At 43.9% G+C, this 19235-nt stretch overlaps 1 protein-coding gene across 1 annotated transcript; it reads left to right on the top strand.

Annotated features, from left to right (window-relative positions):
• Window positions 1-4044: 4044 nt before the first annotated feature.
• Window positions 4045-6789, top strand: LOC128743102 (zinc finger protein 420-like). Its single transcript, XM_053839625.1, has 2 exons — window positions 4045-4264; window positions 4336-6789. Exons 1-2 carry the CDS (start codon window positions 4073-4075, stop codon window positions 6787-6789), a joined length of 2646 nt encoding a protein of 881 aa, XP_053695600.1. The 5' UTR covers window positions 4045-4072.
• Window positions 6790-19235: the final 12446 nt, after the last annotated feature.

The raw sequence follows: 19235 nt of genomic DNA, 5'->3' as shown, positions 1-19235 counted from the left end.
ACCAGATCGGCTAAGACAGCTGCCCGTCAACGATACGCCGAACTGGAGACGGCTGTTAAACGTGCTTATACGGGGGCAAGAGAGCCTGGACTCCCTAACCGAACAAAGAGAAACCATCGCCGCTAATGGTGATATCCGTTTGTTGTACGATATTTCTCGCCGCCTTAGTGGAACTCGGAGGCGCCATCGCTGGATGAAATTGTAGCAGCCATCAAGGGTATGAAATCCAATAGAACGCCAGGGATAGACTGTATTTCAGCCGAAATGCTCAAAGCTGACCCATCTTTGTCAGCCCAGACGATGCATCAGCTTTTCAGCAATATATGGGAAACCGTAACTTTTCTGGTGGACTGGATGCAGGGCATATTGGTCAAAGTCCCTAAGAACGGAGACCTAACTGAATGCGGTAACTGGCATGCCACGCCAAGTTGCTCTGTATTACTCTCAAAGTACTCTGTAAGGTAATCCTCAACCGGATCCAGGAGAAGATCGACGCTGCTCTCTGGCGACAGCAAGCTGGATTCCGTGCTGGCCGATCATGTGTAGACCATATCACAACGCTCCGCATTATATTGGAGCAGATCAACGAATTCCAGGACTCTCTTCTGCTGGTGTTCATTGACTACGAAAAGGCGTTCGACCGACTCAACCACGAAAACATCTGGAGCGCAGTAAGGCGTAGAGGAGTTCCAGATAAGCTAGTCCATGTCATCGAGGCTTAGTACGAGGCGTTCTCGTGCAAGGTTATGTCGGACCCCATAAGGGTTACTGCTGGCGTGAGACAGGGCTGCATTTTATCACCGCTTCTGTTTCTCATAGTTATGGATGAGATATTAGTTGGAGCAATTGACAGTAGACCAAATCGAGGATTGCCTTGGAATCCTCTAACGATGTAGCAGCCTCGACCTCGACCTAGCCGACGACATTATCTTGCTCGCACAACGCCGAAACGATATGCAGAGCAAGTTAGATGACCTCTCCGAGAGCTCCCAGGCAGCAGGTCTCACAGTCAATGTAGCGAAAACTAAGTCTATGGTAGTGAATACTCACAATTCCACCAACTTCACAGTAGCGGGACAACAGGTTGAGCAGGAAGACGCTTTTCATTATATTGGTAGCCAGACAACGCCCGATGGTGGTACCAAGACTGATATAGCCACACGGATCAGGAAGGCCAGGGGTGCCTTTGCAGGTCTGCGAAACATTTGGCGCTCAAACCAGATCACTCTACGTACGAAGCCCTGAATCTTTAATTCAAACGTTAAATCCGTACTGCTGTATGCCTGCGAAACGTGGTGCGTCTCAGCGGAGACAACGGAAAAACTGCAGGTGCCAAAACTGCGATACATCATTCGTGCATGGTGGCCTGATAACTGGATATCCAATGAGGAACTCCATCGTCGGTGTCATCAACGGCTGATAGCCACAGAAATTCGTGAACGTAGGTGGAAGTGGATCGGACACACCTTGAGGAAAGGAGCGAACGAGGTTTGCAGCGAAGCGCTCGACTGGAATCCACATGGACAGCGTAGAAGAGGCGGACCCAGAAGCTTTAAGCGTAGTCAAATATAAGCGTTTTGCTAGCGCCAGAAGCTAGCTGTTGTGAGTTTAGTGTAAAATTTTATGCGCCTTCAGCGACATCATCACTATAGTTTCCCAGCTAATTTGACATAAGTTTTATCCAAGTGGGGACCTTTTGCTTTGATGTCTGTTCTCTGTGGTATTAGTTTGGTTGTATCAATTGTATATGTCGTTGCAAGCATATAATGATTTTTATTCGAATATAATGTAGATATGTCACACTGTAGAGCTTAGCGCGGTTTTTGGTAAGTTTGCTGGCGTTCATCGTGATTTGGAAGTTTTGTAATCCAGCCAGGCTTTTCCATTCTTTTTGGGCGTAAGTTTGTGAAACACCGACCTTCCTAGTAACATCTCGTGTTGAAATATTGGGATTTTTGGTGAAATTAGCCTTAATTTTTCTCTCTGCCATTAATTTTTCGATTTTTTTCCGAGGTCGCTTACTTCGGAAATTCATAACTCTGAAAACAAGCATCGTAGGACAAAAATTTTCGAATGAAAATACTGACAAATTTTTTCAGCATTCCAGAAAAAATTATGGAATAAGTTTCTCGAAAAATTCTACACAGTAAAGTCTGAAAAACTATATTGTAGGTATGTTCCGTCGTAGTTTTCACGTTGGCCGAGGAAAAACGCTTATTAAAATCCGATTAGGCCAAACCAGACTTCAAATTCAGCTTAAAATACTCACAATCATTGAAAAATGTCGGTAAATGTTATTGAAAGTGACAGACCAAATAAACATATTAAAAAATTTACGTTCAAAATCGGCGAAAGAAAAGACTGAATAAAATACTATAGGCCCAAACAGAATGCCGCGTCAACGCATTCTTAAACTTAATCAGCTCCAGGCAGAAGTTTCCTCAGCTGTACGAAGAAGTCGTCTCCATTCCACTCGGACCTTCCACTTGATCGATCCATCTTGCTCGCTGCGCACCCCGCTGTCTCGTTCCAGTCGGATCATTATTGAGAACTTCTTTAACCGGGCTGTCGTCCGACATCCTCACGACGTGCCCAGCCCATCGCAGGCGACCGATTTTTGCGGTGTGAGCGATGGATGGTTCCCTAAGCAGCTGATGCAATTCATGGTTCGTTCGCCTCCTCCACGTTCCGTCTTCCGTCTGCACTCCGCCGTAGATGGTGCGCAACACCTTCTGTTCAAAAATACTAAGGGTGCGTTGGTTCTCCACGAGCATAGTCCATGCCTCAAGGCCGTAAAGGACTACCGCTCTAATCAGCGTCTTGTAGATTGTTAACTTCGTGCGGTGGCGAATTTTGTTCGATCGCGGCGTCCTACGGAGTCCAAAGTAGGCACGATTTCCTGCTATAATGCGTCTTTATATTTCTCTGTTGGTGTCGTTGTCTTCGTCTGCGGTGGCCAGTGAGCCCAGATACACGAGCTCTTCTACCACTGCGATTTCATCACCGTCTAAATGTCTCTTCCTTTCATGTATTTTGTTTTCGATACATTAATGACAAGTCCAATCCGTTTGCTTCAGCTTTCAGTCCGATGTACGTTTCCGCCATCCTCTCAAAGGTACGTGTAATGATGTCAATGTCGTCAGCGAAACCAAGAAGCTGGACGGACTTCGTGAATATCGAGCCACTAGTGTCTATCCCCGCTCTTCTTATCACACCCTCCAAAGCGATGTTGGACCGCAAACATGAAAGCCCATCACCTTACCGTAACCCTCTTCGAGATTCAAAGGGACTCGAGACTGCCTCTGATACTCGAACAACACACATTATTCGTTCCATCGTCGCCTTGACCAATCGCGTTAGTTTATCTGTTAGGTAACCAATCGCGTTAGTTTATCGTTAGGTTATCTGCGTCAACGCGTCCGTCGGCGTCATTCTGACAGTTTTCCCATGGGTTTACTGTCAAATTGAGCGCTGATGGATGCGTTGACGCAGCATTCTGTTTGGGCCTTAACACCAAATTCGTGTTGGGTTCGCTGAAAAAAGAACCAAAAAAGACTGAATAAGGAACTGACTTCAAATTAGGCTCGAGATCACTGAAAATTTCTTGCTAATTCCCCCCATACACGTACGCATATGCTGGGCTCGAAATGAACAAAATGTTAGACAGGTCATTCAGGTCAAGCGCCAGCGAAGTATACGGTAGAAAAGGTTTTCACGGTAGAAAAAGTTTCGGTTTCGGGTTTCAAATAGTCGTATAATCGGTCCTTTCGGCCATATGCGACTGTTTAAAAACTAATTCTGGTATGAGAATTATTCCATTTAAAAATTAGGAAATATGTACATAAAAAAATGTGTAGGTAAAGATCCGATATAATTTTCGAGCGAATACTTTTTTTTTTCGCCTAAAATTGCTGGCATCTCTGGTGTCGAACTTATATCAAAACAAAAGGAAAAAGTGAAATTTGCTGTAAGTTCAGTTTTAGCTGCACAGGTGTTGTAAACATTTTTCGTGCTTGGAATCTAAATATTGAATGGTTTAAAGGAACTAACGATTAAATTTATCACCGCTCTTATGGCACAGTCAATGGAAAACTTGTGCCGAATATGTGTTGGGTACGATGGACACATGGTGTCCATTTTTTCAACCCTCATCGATTCCGGCGGCAGTGGAAACGTAGAGAATGACAAATCGGCCGCTGCTAGAGGTGGCCGGTCCACCGGTGAGACGATAGCCCAAGTTATGGTTTCCTGCTTGGGAGCTGATGTAAGTATTGATACAAAGATACAAAGCTGAGTTTGGGTGAAATTAATCAACGATGGCTATTGTTGTTACAGATCGAACAGGATGACAATCTTCCACAACACATTTGCGGGGATTGTTTTCAGAAGCTAAAGGCTTCTTGGGATCTTCGAGCAACGGCCAAGTGGAGTGAGAAACATTTGCGGCAAATGCTGCAAAGCACGGAGTTTAAAAATGAGCCGGAACAATTTAAGGAGGAAGAAGTGGAGTTTGTTGAGGGAATAGAGGAAGATTATGTGGATGAGGAAGTTTTAGAGGAGACTGTATTGGTGGAGGAGTTAAGCATACCTAGTAATCAACGGGATCCTTTGCATTCCGAATTTGGATGGCATTTTTTTGATCTGAAAAAGGGCTTCTACAAAATTAGGAAAGGTGAAGATCCTGGCTGGAATTTAATAGAAATAAGTGGAACCCGCTGCTGCGGGTGTTTTACGTCTTTCCCGACTAAAGTATTACTGGAAGAGCATTGTAAAGTGCATCACAGGGAAGAACAGAATGCCGTTCAAACCAGAAGTAACGAGTGTATGGCATGTCAAAAAGCCTTTCCCAGTATGGAAGCTTTGAGTTTTCATCAAAAGATAGCTCGATCTCGTCAGTTATTCCACTGCACGGTGTGTCAGTTATTATCGCCCAGTAAGCGACAGCTGAAGGCTCATTTGAAGCTACACACTGAATCGGAACTGCTATCAGTGTCGCCGGTGGTGATGGAAGAACCACCCGAAAAGAGTACCGGGCAGAAGAATGTACAGCAGCCCCCACCGGCTGGCAAATGTCGCTCAGTTAAAACTTTCCTCACATTCGATTATATCACCTTTGACGGTTTTTGTTGCTGCGAATGTTGGTGCTATTGTGAAACGAAACGAGAGATGAAACGGCACGGGGAAAAGGAACATTACAACAATAGAGGATTTGAAGAGGATATGGTTTGTTTTGGCTGCTTGAGGTCCTTTACAACCAAGGAGAGTTTTGACAAACACATGGCGGAGTTGAATACAAAGCACGTCTACTGGTGTAAAACGTGTGAACTGATGTTTCGTTCATCAGAATTGCTGCAAAAACACCAACAGACCAGCGAAGATCACGATGGTTTCGTCGAACTTGAAATGCTTGACGTTAAGGAGGAGGTGGAAGTTGAAGAGGAAGTTGTTCCAGTGCCATTACAAGTAACAAAACATGTTGAGTTGGAAGAAGTTAAACATGTATCTATGTTAAAAGAAAATCCGAACAAAACTGTTGTAAACACACGCTTGCAGATTTTGAAGGATCCGCACGAAAAACAATTATATGCACCTCAAATCAAGAGGAACGATCCTGATTTGTCGGAAATTACCGTGGTCGATATTTACAACCAGGACACTGTGCGGTGTTGCGGTTGCTATCAAACGTTCTCCACCGAAGCAGAAGTAGTAAAGCATTGCAACAAACAGCATCGTCAGTTTCAGGTATCGGATGATAAAGATCGACCGTATGAATGCCAGCGATGCTACCGGCGGTTCGTTAAAGCTGTTTCGCTTCAAATCCATCAATATTTCGTTAGGAACGTCCTCACATACGCTTGTAAGCTGTGCAATGAACAGTTTACCTTTCACACACCATTCCTTTTGCATTACATTCAGCATGAAAATCAGTCCTGGCGGTATAAGGAAGATAAGCGGGGAGCCAAACCGAAAGTGACCGAAAATGATGCAAGATTTTTCTGTTGCTTCAATTTCTGCACCCAATCGTTTGACGAATACAGCGAGCTGCTCGGTCACGTAGACGACAATCATGGCGTCAAACGAAATCAGTTCAAACATTACCGGGACAGCGACGAGAACTGTTGCGAAATTTGCTTTCGCAGCTTCGGCAACTATCGAGCGTTGCTTCGGCACGTGACACAGCGAAAGAAAGGACGGCCGGCTCATCGACATACCTGCAGCAGTTGCGGCATGCAGTTCAAATCCCTTGCTCTGCTCAAAGACCATGAGAACAAGCATCTGGGCATCAAACCGTATGAGTGCGAACTTTGCAGCAAAACCTTCGGATCGAAGGCGATCCTCAAGAATCACATGACCGTTCATCAGGACAGCCGACCGTTCAGCTGTGAGTTTTGCGGCAAAACGTTTGCCCGCAAGCGTAACTACAAGGACCATTCGATGACGCACACGGACGAGAAACCGTGGGAATGTGAGATCTGCAAGCTCACCTTTCGGATTGAGTCGCAATTCCTGACGCACAAGCGGCGCCACACCGGCGTACGGCCGTACAAGTGCAGCTTCTGCGAGAAGGTATTTTCGCATGCCACCGACCGGAAGCGGCACGAGATGGCAGCGCACACCGGAGAAAAACCGCATCAGTGCAGCTTCTGCCCGTTGGCTTTCATTCGCCGGCGGCAGCTGGTGATTCACGAGCGGACGCACACCGGCGAGAAACCGTTCGAGTGCCAGCACTGCGGGCAGGCTTTCATTCAGCAGAGCTATCTGACGCGACATCTTGCCACTCACAAGTGAAGGGTTATTGTTAGCAAGAGGGGTAGAATATTTTATAAGCAAATGATTTGGTAAATATGATATAATATAACACAACGATTATAGAAGAAATAGTAATAAATTATCCAATTTTGTCCGATATACCATAAGTTTTATATAAACTGAAGCTGCATTGTACTCTCCAAGATATTTTTTAACTGAACCTTGAAGTGATGTGGGGCTTTTTTACTAATCAGTAAATGAACAGCGGTTATGTTTACTTCTGATTTTTGAATGTGGATATATGTCAAAATACTTGTGTGATTTCAAGTGGGACTCGGAGTAAAAATTTACCAAACCCACTTCGTTTACCATTCAGTTTAAGAATAAGGCCAGTACGGAGATCTCTGATAACTAATTATTATCATTATTATTTATTGAATAAAATTCATCTGACAAAATATTGTCTTAATGAAAAATAAAACGAACACAGGATCATGATAGTCTTCTCATAAAAACATGCAATGGAATGTTGAAGTCAAAAATGCTGTAAGCGAGATTGAATGCACTGGCAATGGCACGGATTGGCTCATTTTGTGCGTATGGTCGACTACGAGCTGCGAGGTGTAAAAAGTTGCGTTGACGTATAACTCTCTCTGGAGCATACAAGTAAAACTGCCGGAGTAGTTCAGGCGAATCGACTTCCGAAGTGATGATCTTAGCAGCAAAGAGAGCTTGTGCGATGAATCTTCTCCGTTCTAGGGTATTAATTCCAGGTAGCCGACAACGATCAGTGTAGGAAGGCAGGTTCGTAGCATCACGTCTTGGTAGCCAACGAAGTGCGTAGCGAACAAACCTTTTTTGTACTCGCTCGAATCTAGCAATCCAACACGCTTGGTATGGACACCATACCACACTACTAAACTCAAGAACTGAGCGGACTAGTGCACAATACAACGCCCGTAGGCACAGCGCGTCGCGAAAGTCTTCGGAGATTTTGAATATAAAACCAAGTTGTCTGTTGGCTTTCGTCAGAATGTCGTTGTAGTGAGGTTTGAAGGTCAACTCACAGTCAAGAGTAACTCCCAAGTCTCTAATTTGGTAGACCCGTTGAAGTCTGTGTCCAGCAATTGAATAAGTAAACATGATCGGTTTCTGTCTACGGTGAAAGGTTATCACATTGCATTTGTTGATACTAAGTGTCAAAAAATTCCGGGAGCACCAACTCTGCATACGATCTACACTTAGTTGCAAGTAGCCGCAATCATTAGTACTGTTGATGTTGTTATATATTTTGACGTCGTCGGCGTAAAACAGGCGGCAACCAGATGGCAGTATGACAGAAAGTTCGTTGATAAATAACGAGAACAAAAGTGGCCCAAGGTTACTGCCCTGGGGGACACCCGAAACATTCGTAAACACTTCGGAACTAGAAGCTCCGATCTTAACGCGAAGCGATCGGTTTATCAGATAGGATCTGAACCAGGCGACTAAGGATCTGTTGACTCCAAGTTTTTCTAGTTTCCTTAACAGTATTTCGTGATCCACTCGATCAAATGCTGCCTTGAGATCAGTGTAGACAGCATCAACTTGTCCACCGTTGTCCATTGTGCGAACGCATAGTGATGCAAATTCGGTCAAATTCTTACTTCTTACATGAGTTCTTACAATTCTTAGTTCTTACTTCTTACATGAGCAGAAAAGCGCCTCATTGATAATAATCTCAAAAACTTTAGAACAGCAGCATAAGGAGGTGATGCCTCTGTAATTCCGAACGTCTCTCTTATCACCTGTCTTGTGAACAGGGAACATAAAGGAGGATTTCCATAGTTCAGGAAATTTGTTCTCTTGCAGTGACCTGTTAAACAGTTTTGTAAGTGGAGTAACTAACACCTCCGAGCACAACTTTAGAATGGACGCTGGAATGCCATCGGGACCAGCAGCATAAGAAAGCTTTAACTTTTGGAGTGCAGACATTACGATTTGTTCACTAATGTGAAATGGACGGAACTCAAAAGTATCACTATTAGGACAGTCGTTGATGGCAATGGCGACTTGTTCAGGTGAGGCAGAACGTTCGTTGAACGAATTCCTGAAGTGTTGGACGAAAAGATCGCACTTCTCAAGTTCAGAGTTAGCAACTTGTTCCCCAAGGTGAACCGACATTGGCAGACCAGCCTCTTTTTGCTTGGAATTTACGAAATGCCAAAATCGCTTTGGATTCCTGCACAGAGATGCCTGTGTGCGGAGAACATAGCGTTGGTACAGAAATCTATTCAGTTTCTTGTCGTCGTTACTCGCACGGTTGAATTCCTGTTTTGTAAGGTGAGAACGATTCCGGCAGTATCTTCGTAGAGCTCTAGCCCTCAGCCGTTTTAGTGTGCGTAGGCGATTGTTCGACCAAGGAGGTTTTAAAGGCGGGTGGGCGTCGGGTACAAATTCACTAATTAGGTTTACGATTGTTCGCTGGAAATAATCGACGGCGTCGTCAATACATGTAGCAGAGTTTATTGTCTGCCAGTCAACGCGAGAGATAGCGGATCTGATTCCATCATGATCAGCTCGGCGAAAGTCCGGTGTACCCTCATTCCCGAAGGCAGACTCAAAAATGATCGGCGTTGGGAGATTCAACAGGACGTCCAAAGCAGGATGGTCTGCGTCGAGCGTGATCAAAGGCTCAATTGCTTCCGAAACGGTGCAGACTGGCGTTGCGGCCTCGTTACTCAAGACTAAATCAAGAAATCTGGCGTTTTTGTTGGCAATATCATTGACTTGCATCAACCCATGTAGGGCAAAACCGTCGATAAGTGTAGAGCTGGCAGCAGATAAAGCCATTAGGGAGTCGACCTGGAAAGACCCGTCGCTCGACTTGCACCATCGGAGCTGAGGTTGATTATAGTCCCCAAACTGCAGAGCATAGTCACTGAGGTCCAAGTTGGAGAAAACAGCACCGATAGAGTCCACGTGCTCATGAATGCTATTAATATCGTTACGTCGAACCGGGGGCAAATAGATGACACCCACACTCACAACTCGACGAGACGTAGCGATTCTGACCCATAGCTGCTCTATAACATTGGACACAGGCGTTGGAACGATATAACTGTTCCATCGAGTTGAAACAGCAATCAGAACACCCCCGCCACGGGTTTTTCTACTGTTCAAGGGGTTACGATCGGTGCGATGGACAGCAAAGCCATTGCCAAACAGTTGCGCACTGTACAAACATTCGTCCAGCCATGTCTCGGTCAACACAATAACATCGTAGTCGCACTCGCTAGCAGCCAAAAAGAACGGGTCTACCTTTGTCCGTAATCCTCGTACGTTCTGATAGTAACAACGCATGGGACGGTTATCGTCCACATCGCTAGATGCAATAGCTGCATTGTTCAGCTCTAATGTTGAGGTACCAGTTCTGCGTCGTCCATAGAAGGCAGGAGCGTTGAGGTTTAGTGGCCTAGAAGCGCAGAGCGGATCAGTGGTGCGATGCCGGCTTGAAAGTTCGTACTTGCCATGAATGCAATGTTGGAAACTCCGTTCCCCGCAACCGCACGTAGGACCAGGACGACTGTTGAACGCAGGCAGGAAAGGCGCGAGTGCGGCGGGGGGGGTCAGGAGTTCCCACAATGCTAAAATCGGTGCATCCCGGTAGCTGCCGGAGTAGTGGTGGAGCTGGAGCAAGGTCGGAGACGGCATTAACATTTCTATCCAGATGGATCCCATTGACGTTAGAATTCAGTAGGCTAGAAGCGCAGAGCGGGTCAGTGGTGAGTTGCGGACTAACAAATTTGTACTTGCCATGAAAGCAATTTCGGAAACCCCGTTCCCCAGAGCCGCACGTAGGACCAGGATGGCTGTTGAACGCAGGCAGGATAGGCGCGACTACGGCGGGGGGGTCAGGAGTTCCCAAAGTGCTAGAATCGGTGCATCCCGGTAACCAGCGGCGTAACGATGGAGCTGGAGCAGAATCTAGGACTGAACGGTCCGTTGTATTCGTTGTGTGATTTCAAGTGGGACTCGGAGTAAAAATTTACCAAACCTACTTCGTTTACCATTCCGTTTAAGAATAAGGCCAGTACGGAGATCTCTGATAACTAATAGATGAATGTTTCTGGGGCTCATCTCTATTTATCACAGCTGTAAAAAATATCTCCGAAAAATGTCGAATTGATTGGGTCGGCCGGGGGCTTAGGGTCCAAACCCGGTTTGGATACCGAAGAAGTATTCATGTACTATATTACATTTAATTCTCAATAATATTTCCATTATTTATTTGTTTATTAGTACATCAACAGGCCTTGTGGCCCAAATGATAATTTAACCTAAAAACTACGCGCTATTGATAAAAAAACGATTTTTCAGAACGTTACGGCTGACGTCAAATTCGAAGCTGGAGTAAAAACGGTTAAGGTGGCGTAGGAGACCGGTAATCGTGCTGAAGCTGCTGTAGTTAGTCCGTCGATTCGGCACGTGTAGAAAGTGGCTATTGCGCAATGTACGATTCCGGACGTGAATGTCAAGGTTTTCCAATATATACGGGCAATCCACTCGTGAGGTCAATAAATCGGAGACAATCGTTGCTCTATTTACATCGCGACGAACATGAAAGGGGTCTAGGTCGCTGAGCCTACAGCGTTGTTCGTAGCTTGGCAGCTGGAAAGCGTTATTCCACGAAAGTCTCCGAAGAGAAAAACGAATGAATCTCCGCTGCACTGACTCGATTCGGCAAATTCCATTTTGGTAGTATGGACTCTAAACTGGAGCACAGTATTCAAGATTGGAGCGGACTAATGCACAACAAAGAGCCTTCAAGCAGTAAACATCGTTGAAGTTCTTGCCGATGCGCATAATGAAGCCAAGGTTCCTGCAGGCTTTATCCACGATGAACGCGATGTGCTGTATGAATATAAGTTTAGAGTCGAGCAGTATCCCCAGATCCTTGACGCAGTTTTCGCGACGTAATGACGTATTTGACAGCTTGTAGTTAATAGCGAACGGGCTCAGCTTTCTGGAAAATGTGATGACTTCACACTTGTTGGGGTTAAGCAGCATGCGGTTGTCGACACACCATTTGGCAAAGGTCGATAGTTCCTTCTGAAGGACAGCAGGGCAACTTGAGGTCGTCACCAAATAAGAATCGTGGACCTTTAAGCTGGTAACTGACGTCATTGAAGTAGATAAGGAATATTAAAGGACCGAGATGGCTGCCTTGTGGAATTCCAGAATGAGCAGTGAACGATCCTGAGAGACTGCCCTCAATGTTCACCTTTAAGTGGCGATCGGATAGGTATGAACGGAACCAACGCAGCAACGAACCACCGACACCAAGCTTATCCAGTTTAGCAATAGCGATTTGGTGGTTCAATTTGTCGAAAGCTGTGGAAAGATCAGTGGACCGAAAGTGGAGTGGAAAGGGGTAGACCGTCATCTTTCCGTTGCTCGTTGACATATTTCCAAAAAGATTTAGGGTTACGTATCAATTTTCGCTCGACATTTCTCAGCTAGCTTCGAAAGCAAGAACGATTCAGGCATTTGTATCTTGTATTATTCGACAGGTAGTGGTTGCGGAGGGGTAATGTCCTGTACCTCGAAAATTTCTTAAGATCAGCTTTCCTTTCGGATTTGAGACGTCACAACATAGTGTTTAGCCAGGGTATCTGGTACTGAGCGGGAGCAGTTCTTTTGGGAACGTGACGATTGATAACGTAGTTCAAGATATTTGAGAAGGTTGTGGCAGCAGTGTTTATATCGTCATAATCTAAAACTGTGCTCCAATTGATGCTGCTTAAAACATTTAGAATATCCCCAAAATCAGCATGGGCGTAGTCGTAGAAGACGGCCCAAGGCGCAATATTTACGTCACGGAAAATTTGTTGGCTGGTAGTAATTAGCAGAGCTGGATGATGCAGAACATGCTTGACAAGCGGGGTAGGCGCCATCGTCACTTCCGGGGCCTGACTACGAACACTGGCAAATCATAAGATCGAGAAGGCGCCCATTTTCGTTGGGTATATCGTTTACTTGTTGAACGGCTGCAGTACTATAGCAATCGAGCATTATTGATATTGAGCATTATTCAATATTGATAGGCGATAAAGTTGACGAACTCATGTATTCTGAATGCATTCAGAATAACAGGGTCACGGATGCGGTCAGAAGGTACATAGATAGCACACAACAATAGTCTACGGTCTGAAAGTTTGATATTTACCCATACTTGCTCGACCGGCAACCACTCGACGTTTTCGATGACGAAGATCTGCAACTGGCGGTGGACCGCAATCAAGACTCCGCCTCCCGTAGCTTTGCGGCTGTTGAGCACACTTCGATCACAGCGAAAAACTTCGTAGTTCGGCCCAAATAGCTGCCGAGAGCACGTACGGTTGTCAAACCAGCACAATTATCTCATACGGACTGTCGGCGCATGCTAGCAGGTAGTCAGGAACACTCGTGTTCATACCACCAACGTTCTGGTAATAGACGTGAACGGGATGGAGCTCGATGGCGATGAATTAGAAGCGAAAAACGGATCAACAGTGGGGCTGGGATCAGCGATTTCAAACTTGCCTGGAAGGCGATTTTGGAAGCCCCGTTCCCTGCACCCGCCAGCAGGACCTGACATCCATAACAATAACAACGGTGCGTCCCAGTGTCATGTTTGGTGAAATAATCGGTCGTCTGGAGATGACAGTAGCGTCGGGTTGGCAGAAGTCGGCCAGTAGAAACTCGGTGCAGTCAAGTATCGTCGGTGCTACGGGAACTATGGTCCCTCTACTGCAGGGGTCAGCGATAGAGCTGCAGTCGAAGGGAGTTCTAAAGGGACTGGAGTTAGCACCATTGGAGTTACAGATGATGAGCCAGCACCGGGGTTATTTTTGTGTCCAGCTAAAGGAGTAGCGGGAGGATCAAGAGCGAGGGAGGGTAGTCATACCGCTGAATTCGTTCGCGCATCGTCGAATTCCCTAAATACAATTCCCAGTAGCCAAGTATCTGGGTTCAAGGCCGCATTTTTGTACGCCAGGGGAATGCCAATTTTGAAGGAAATGAAGCTGAGCGATTGAAGGTTGGCCCCCTTTTTCACCAGTGAAATTACACGAACAGGCTCCTGGTTTTATAAACCATCTCGACAACCTCAGAGGTCACGGTAGGGTGGAAACGCGAGAGGTACACCCAGAATAGCTTGGGTGGGGTGCTGACCACAAGGTTTTCGGGGTTCCCAACGAGTCTGGTGCCAGTAGTCGGTTTATTCGGGGTTTCCGAGTCACCGCGTCACGTTTAGCAGGACGATCGCGAGCAGGTATTCGCATCGGGGTTGCCGCATTGACTTTATCGGCGAGTTTGGCTACCACGTTGTTGTTCCGCACGATTTCGTCTTTTAGCTCCGAGATTCCGCTCATTTGCCCTGCTACGACGGACGATATCACGTTTCCCAGGGACGAAACGGTGGTTTTAAAACGTGCGAATTTCATAAGCCTAACGCATTCATCACACATCCAAAACAAAATGTTGTTTGACCGGACGAATTTCATGAAAGGAGCGTTCAAGGCAGCGCACCGAGTGTGACACACTTGGTCGCAAAAACCGTTACTTACTTACTTACTTACTTACTTACTTACTTACTTAGGTGGCTTGCCGTCCTAAGACAAAGCCTGTTGAACAAAGTTTCTCCATGTAACTCGGTTGAGGGCTACCGCTCTCCAATTCCTCGGATACCGTGTACTCTCCGCCAGATCTCGCTCCACCTGGTCTAACCATCTTGCTCGCTGCGCTCCTGGTCGTCTTGTTCCTACCGGATTTGAGGCGAACACCATCTTTGCAGGGTAGTTGTCCGGCATTCTTGCAACATGCCCTGCCCATCGTATCCGTCCAGCTTTAGCCACCTTCTGGATACTGGGTTCGCCATAGAGCTGTGCGAGTTCATGGTTCATCCTCCGCCTCCATACTCCGTTCTCCTGTACGCCGCCGAAGATCGTTCTTAGCACTCGTCGTTCGAAAACTCCGAGCACTCGCAGGTCCTCCTCGAGCATTGTCCATGTTTCATGCCCGTAGAGAACATCCGGTCTAATAAGCGTCTTGTACAGGGTGCACTTTGTGCGGAGACTTAGTCTGCTCGACCGCAATTGCTTGTGGAGCCCATAGTAAGCACGACTTCCGCCGATAATACGCCTCCGAATCTCACGGCTGGTATCATTGTCCGCCGTTACCAGTGAGCTAAGGTAGACAAATTCATCGACTACCTCAAACTCCTCATCGCCGTCGATCAATATACTACTGCCCAAGCGGTGTCATTCGGCCTCGGTTCCGCTGGCCAACATGTATTTACATGTATGTAGTTACCTTTAACCCAATCTTTTCTGCTTCGCGCTTTAGTCTGGTGTACTGTTCAGCCACCGCCACAGATGTTCTGCCGATAATATCCATGTCATCGGCAAAGCAGATGAATTGACTAGATTTGTTGAATATCGTGCCCCGCGTGTTGCAGACATGAAAGACCATCACCTTGACGAAGCCCTCTGTGTGATTCGAATGAACTTGACAATCCACCCGAAATCCGAACACAGCACTGTGTACCATCCATCGTAGATTTAATCAGTTTGATGAGCTTCCTGGGGAAGCTGTTCTCGTACATGATTTTCCATAGCTCTTCCCGGTCGATGGTATCATATGCGGCTTTGAAGTCAACGAATAAATGATGCGAATCCCCCCAATAAGGACGCTAATAGAGACCGCATTAATGGAAACCGTGTTAATGGAGTCTACGTAGCATATGGGAATTCACTTAATTGGTTCCAACATGGAATAACTCGTGATCATGACCGTATAGAACGTTGGTGTCTTCGACAAAGTTGTTCAGCAGATCGAGGGCTTTTCGTTGGATTGTAGTATTTTGGAATTGCCTGACTACGTGGCGCTAGCGTATATGTAATATTTTCGTATAGGCTATATCTTGCGCTGCTGACTGTCTAGAAAGTTGCGGTTTTCGGGAAGGTTGCTCAAATGATTGCCACCTTCATGATGGCGTGGAAAATAGCGCAGAACTGACTCACTACGTGGCGCTAATGTATGTATGATATGCTTAGACAGGCTGTATTTTGCGCTGCTGACTATCTAGAAAGTTGCGGTCTAAGGGAAGGTTGCTTAAAATACTTGCCTTCAAGATGGTATGGAAAATAATGCAGAATTGATTCAACGGACGGCGCTAGTCTATTTGATTTGTGATCTTTTTGTGTTTGCCATAACTCATGATTTTGGTAATGTACAACAAGTTGGTTTTTTCGGTAAGTTTGTTTAAGTGACAGTGGTTATTTAACTAGTTGGAAAATTAGCTACTATTTTGCTCGTTATTTAACCCAATGCTGGTCGCTTACAAAAATTATCTGCAAAATGCAACGTTCGCAGTCGATGAAATTCCTTAGAATTTTTTCACTCCTCGCATTTAACTTGCAGCGGACGTGAAAAATACACCGCAACACGAGAAAGCTGAATTACTAAAAGTAACATTACGTATGCCGTTGACTTCTCATTATTAATGCCTATTAAGTTGTAGCAAGTTTCGATTAAAAAAACTAGTGATAAAAATGAAAATATAATTGTTCATGAATCATTAAGAATGTTTAGAAAGTAGCAGGAAATGTATTAACGTGACTGAGACTAATTGAATAAGTGAGTTGGTGGAATTTCTCTGGCCATTTAGGAAGTAGCATTAATAGGTGGTGGATTAGCACGATAGATTTTTTTGCAGGCAGTAAATGTTGATAGAGAATGAAATTGAGCGTCGAGCGTTCAGCGTCGCAAGACACAGCCTGTATAAGAATACTACATATATGCGCCGCGAGTGAGTTTTGCGCTATCTTGCATACCACTTTGAAGGCGTCATTCGAGTAACCTTCCTGAAGACAGCAACCTTCTAGATAATCAGCAGCGCAAGATACAGCCTGTCTAAGCATATCACTAGCGCCACGTAGTGAATTAGTTCTGCGCTAGTTTTCAAGCCATCGTGAAGGTGGCAGTCATTTGAGCAACCTTCCCGAAGACCGCAACTTTCTAGGTACTCAGCAGCGCAAGATATAGCCAGTATAAGAGTGCTACATATACACTAGCGCCACGTAGTGAGACAATTCCACAATACAGTGGTATTCCGATTATATCTACACCTGGTTTAATCTACACCCGATTTTAGGTATCCCCGATTTTGTCTACCATTTAGACCCGGTTTGATCTACCTTTTTTAAAATTGGCATTTCGCATAAAAATTTGGAAGATTTCATGAATTTATGCATAACAGGGAATATTTCTCTGTATTTTATAGTTTACTATATGGCATCTGTGGTATGGAATTATACATAAAATGGGTATAATAATGCTGAAGTCAAATACGCAAAGTAACTTGCATTTATTTTGTAACGCATATTTTTAACATTTCATAATGATCCTTTGTGAATTTTTTCTATACCGTAACGCTAACGGGCACACCTCGTCTCCGCTAGAAACTCTGGTTATACCCTTTCTTTCCTTAAAAATTCTAATCCTTTGAACATTTGAACCGATTTTAATAATTTTATTACCAAATAAAAGGAATTTTATTGAGCTTTTCAGAAAAAAACAATAAACTGACGTTCAAAGTTTTTTATGATTGCAAAAATATTTTTTGTAGGAGTCTTGAAACTCTTAAAATCACTTAAAACATTTAAAATATTCGTTTTTGCCTTTCTACTATATAAATATATAGTATAAAGGTATAGCAATCACTCGGAAACCCGGAAATGAAAAAAAGGTGTTTATTACACTTTCAATGGCAAGCTAGTTGTTTACATACGATATCAAAAACGGATATCTGACATTTTTAGTTTTTGAGATTCACTTTTTTACGAAATAAAGATGCGAAAATGCAATGGACTCGCATGGCGTTTTATTTCAGAGACGCATTTCTTTGTCAAAAAACCCCTTTTATTATAATTAAAAACAAAAACCATGCGTCTCCATTGTATTCTCGATACTTTTAGAAAACTTAGAATTTCTTTGGTCTGCACACCATGGAAACATAAAAAGTGAATGTTTTCAATATTTAAAAAGATTGGGCTTTAGTCCAATATTTTTTTCTTGAAAGCTCATTAAAATACTTTCCATTTGGTATTAACATCATTGAAATCGGTTCAATGGATCAAAAGTTATGAATTTTCAAAGAAAAAAAAGGTGGAAAAAATGGTAACTTTTGGGACCACACTGACTCAGAAAAGTACCAAATAAAAATACGGATCTAAAATTTACTGCAAAGGAATAAGTACACAAAATTTGAATAAAATCGGAGCAATTTTGAATTTCGATGTCTTTTTTCATAATATGGCTGAGTTGACATGCATTATGGCTAATGGTTGATATGAATAAAATGAGCCCTATGCATAAAATTACGCTAAAATAATATAATAATTGAAAAAAATTATCAATAATAAAATTAAAAATAAATTAAATTAAAAATTAAAAAAATGATTAACAATATTTTTTGTTCATTTAAATTATTTTGGAGCAATTTATTTCTCCCCAAATTTGTCTACTTTCCAAATATATCTACCAAAAATTTTCGGATGGGTAGATAAAATCGGTAAACCACTGTACTATAATCCAATGGAAACCCGTTGATGTACTGAACAACTCTGTCGAAGACCTAAAAATAAAAAATAAGAAAACTTATCCAATTTAATTCTACTATGTGTATTTTATTCAATGACAGATACGTATTTCGCCTACGACTTGCAGGCTTCCTCAGGAAGCCTCAGGAGGACTGAGGAAGCCTGCAAGTCGTAGGCGAAATACGTATCTGTCATTGAATAAAATACACATAGTAGAATTAAATTGGATAAGTTTTCTTATTTTTTATTTTTAGGTTTCGTATTCTACTAAGACGCTCCAAAAACTTCAGTCTGTTGAAGACACCAACCTTCTATACGGTCAGGATTACGATTTATTCCATGTTGGAACCAATTAAGTCAATTCCCATATGCTACGTAGATTCCAATAAGGACGTTCGACCGCGTTAATGGAATCACTCGAGACCGTCCTTATTGGAAATGTTCTTATTCGAAACCGCGTTATTCGGGGGACTGCTGTATTTGCATCGCCGTGGCAAGGCAAAGAGAATAGGCGCAAAAAGAATCTCTCATCGTTACTTAGGTCCTATTGAAACGTTACGCCGGAAATCTTAGTAAGTGACCTTTTCATAACTCACTTCGTTCATTCAGCGTCAATCAATTTTCAATCTAATTTAAGCGCTTCATCAAGCTCATAAAATAAACTTTTTGCACAATTTGTTTGCCTGCGTAACGAAAACCTTTGTACAGTCACCCAAGCATTTATGTTCAAAGTCGTTATGTTTAGGGAGGGAGCATATTCTCACAGCACCAGCAAACAGACCGATAAATGAAACGCATAAAGTTTTTTTATTTGTTTGAAACAGTTCAATAATCTTTTTATTGGGGTTGAGTCTTCTTTTT

Source organism: Sabethes cyaneus, chromosome 3 (genome assembly GCF_943734655.1).
Source record: "Sabethes cyaneus chromosome 3, idSabCyanKW18_F2, whole genome shotgun sequence".
NCBI lineage: Eukaryota > Metazoa > Arthropoda > Insecta > Diptera > Culicidae > Sabethes > Sabethes cyaneus.
This window is presented reverse-complemented; position numbering and strand designations above follow the sequence as displayed.

Coding starts and splice junctions, on each gene's coding strand:
- LOC128743102 (XM_053839625.1), top strand. CDS start 4,073: ATGGCACAGTCAATGGAAAACTTGTGCCGAATATGTGTTGGGTACGAT. Junction 4,265..4,335: donor TTTCCTGCTTGGGAGCTGAT/GTAAGTATTGAT, acceptor TTGTTGTTACAG/ATCGAACAGGATGACAATCT.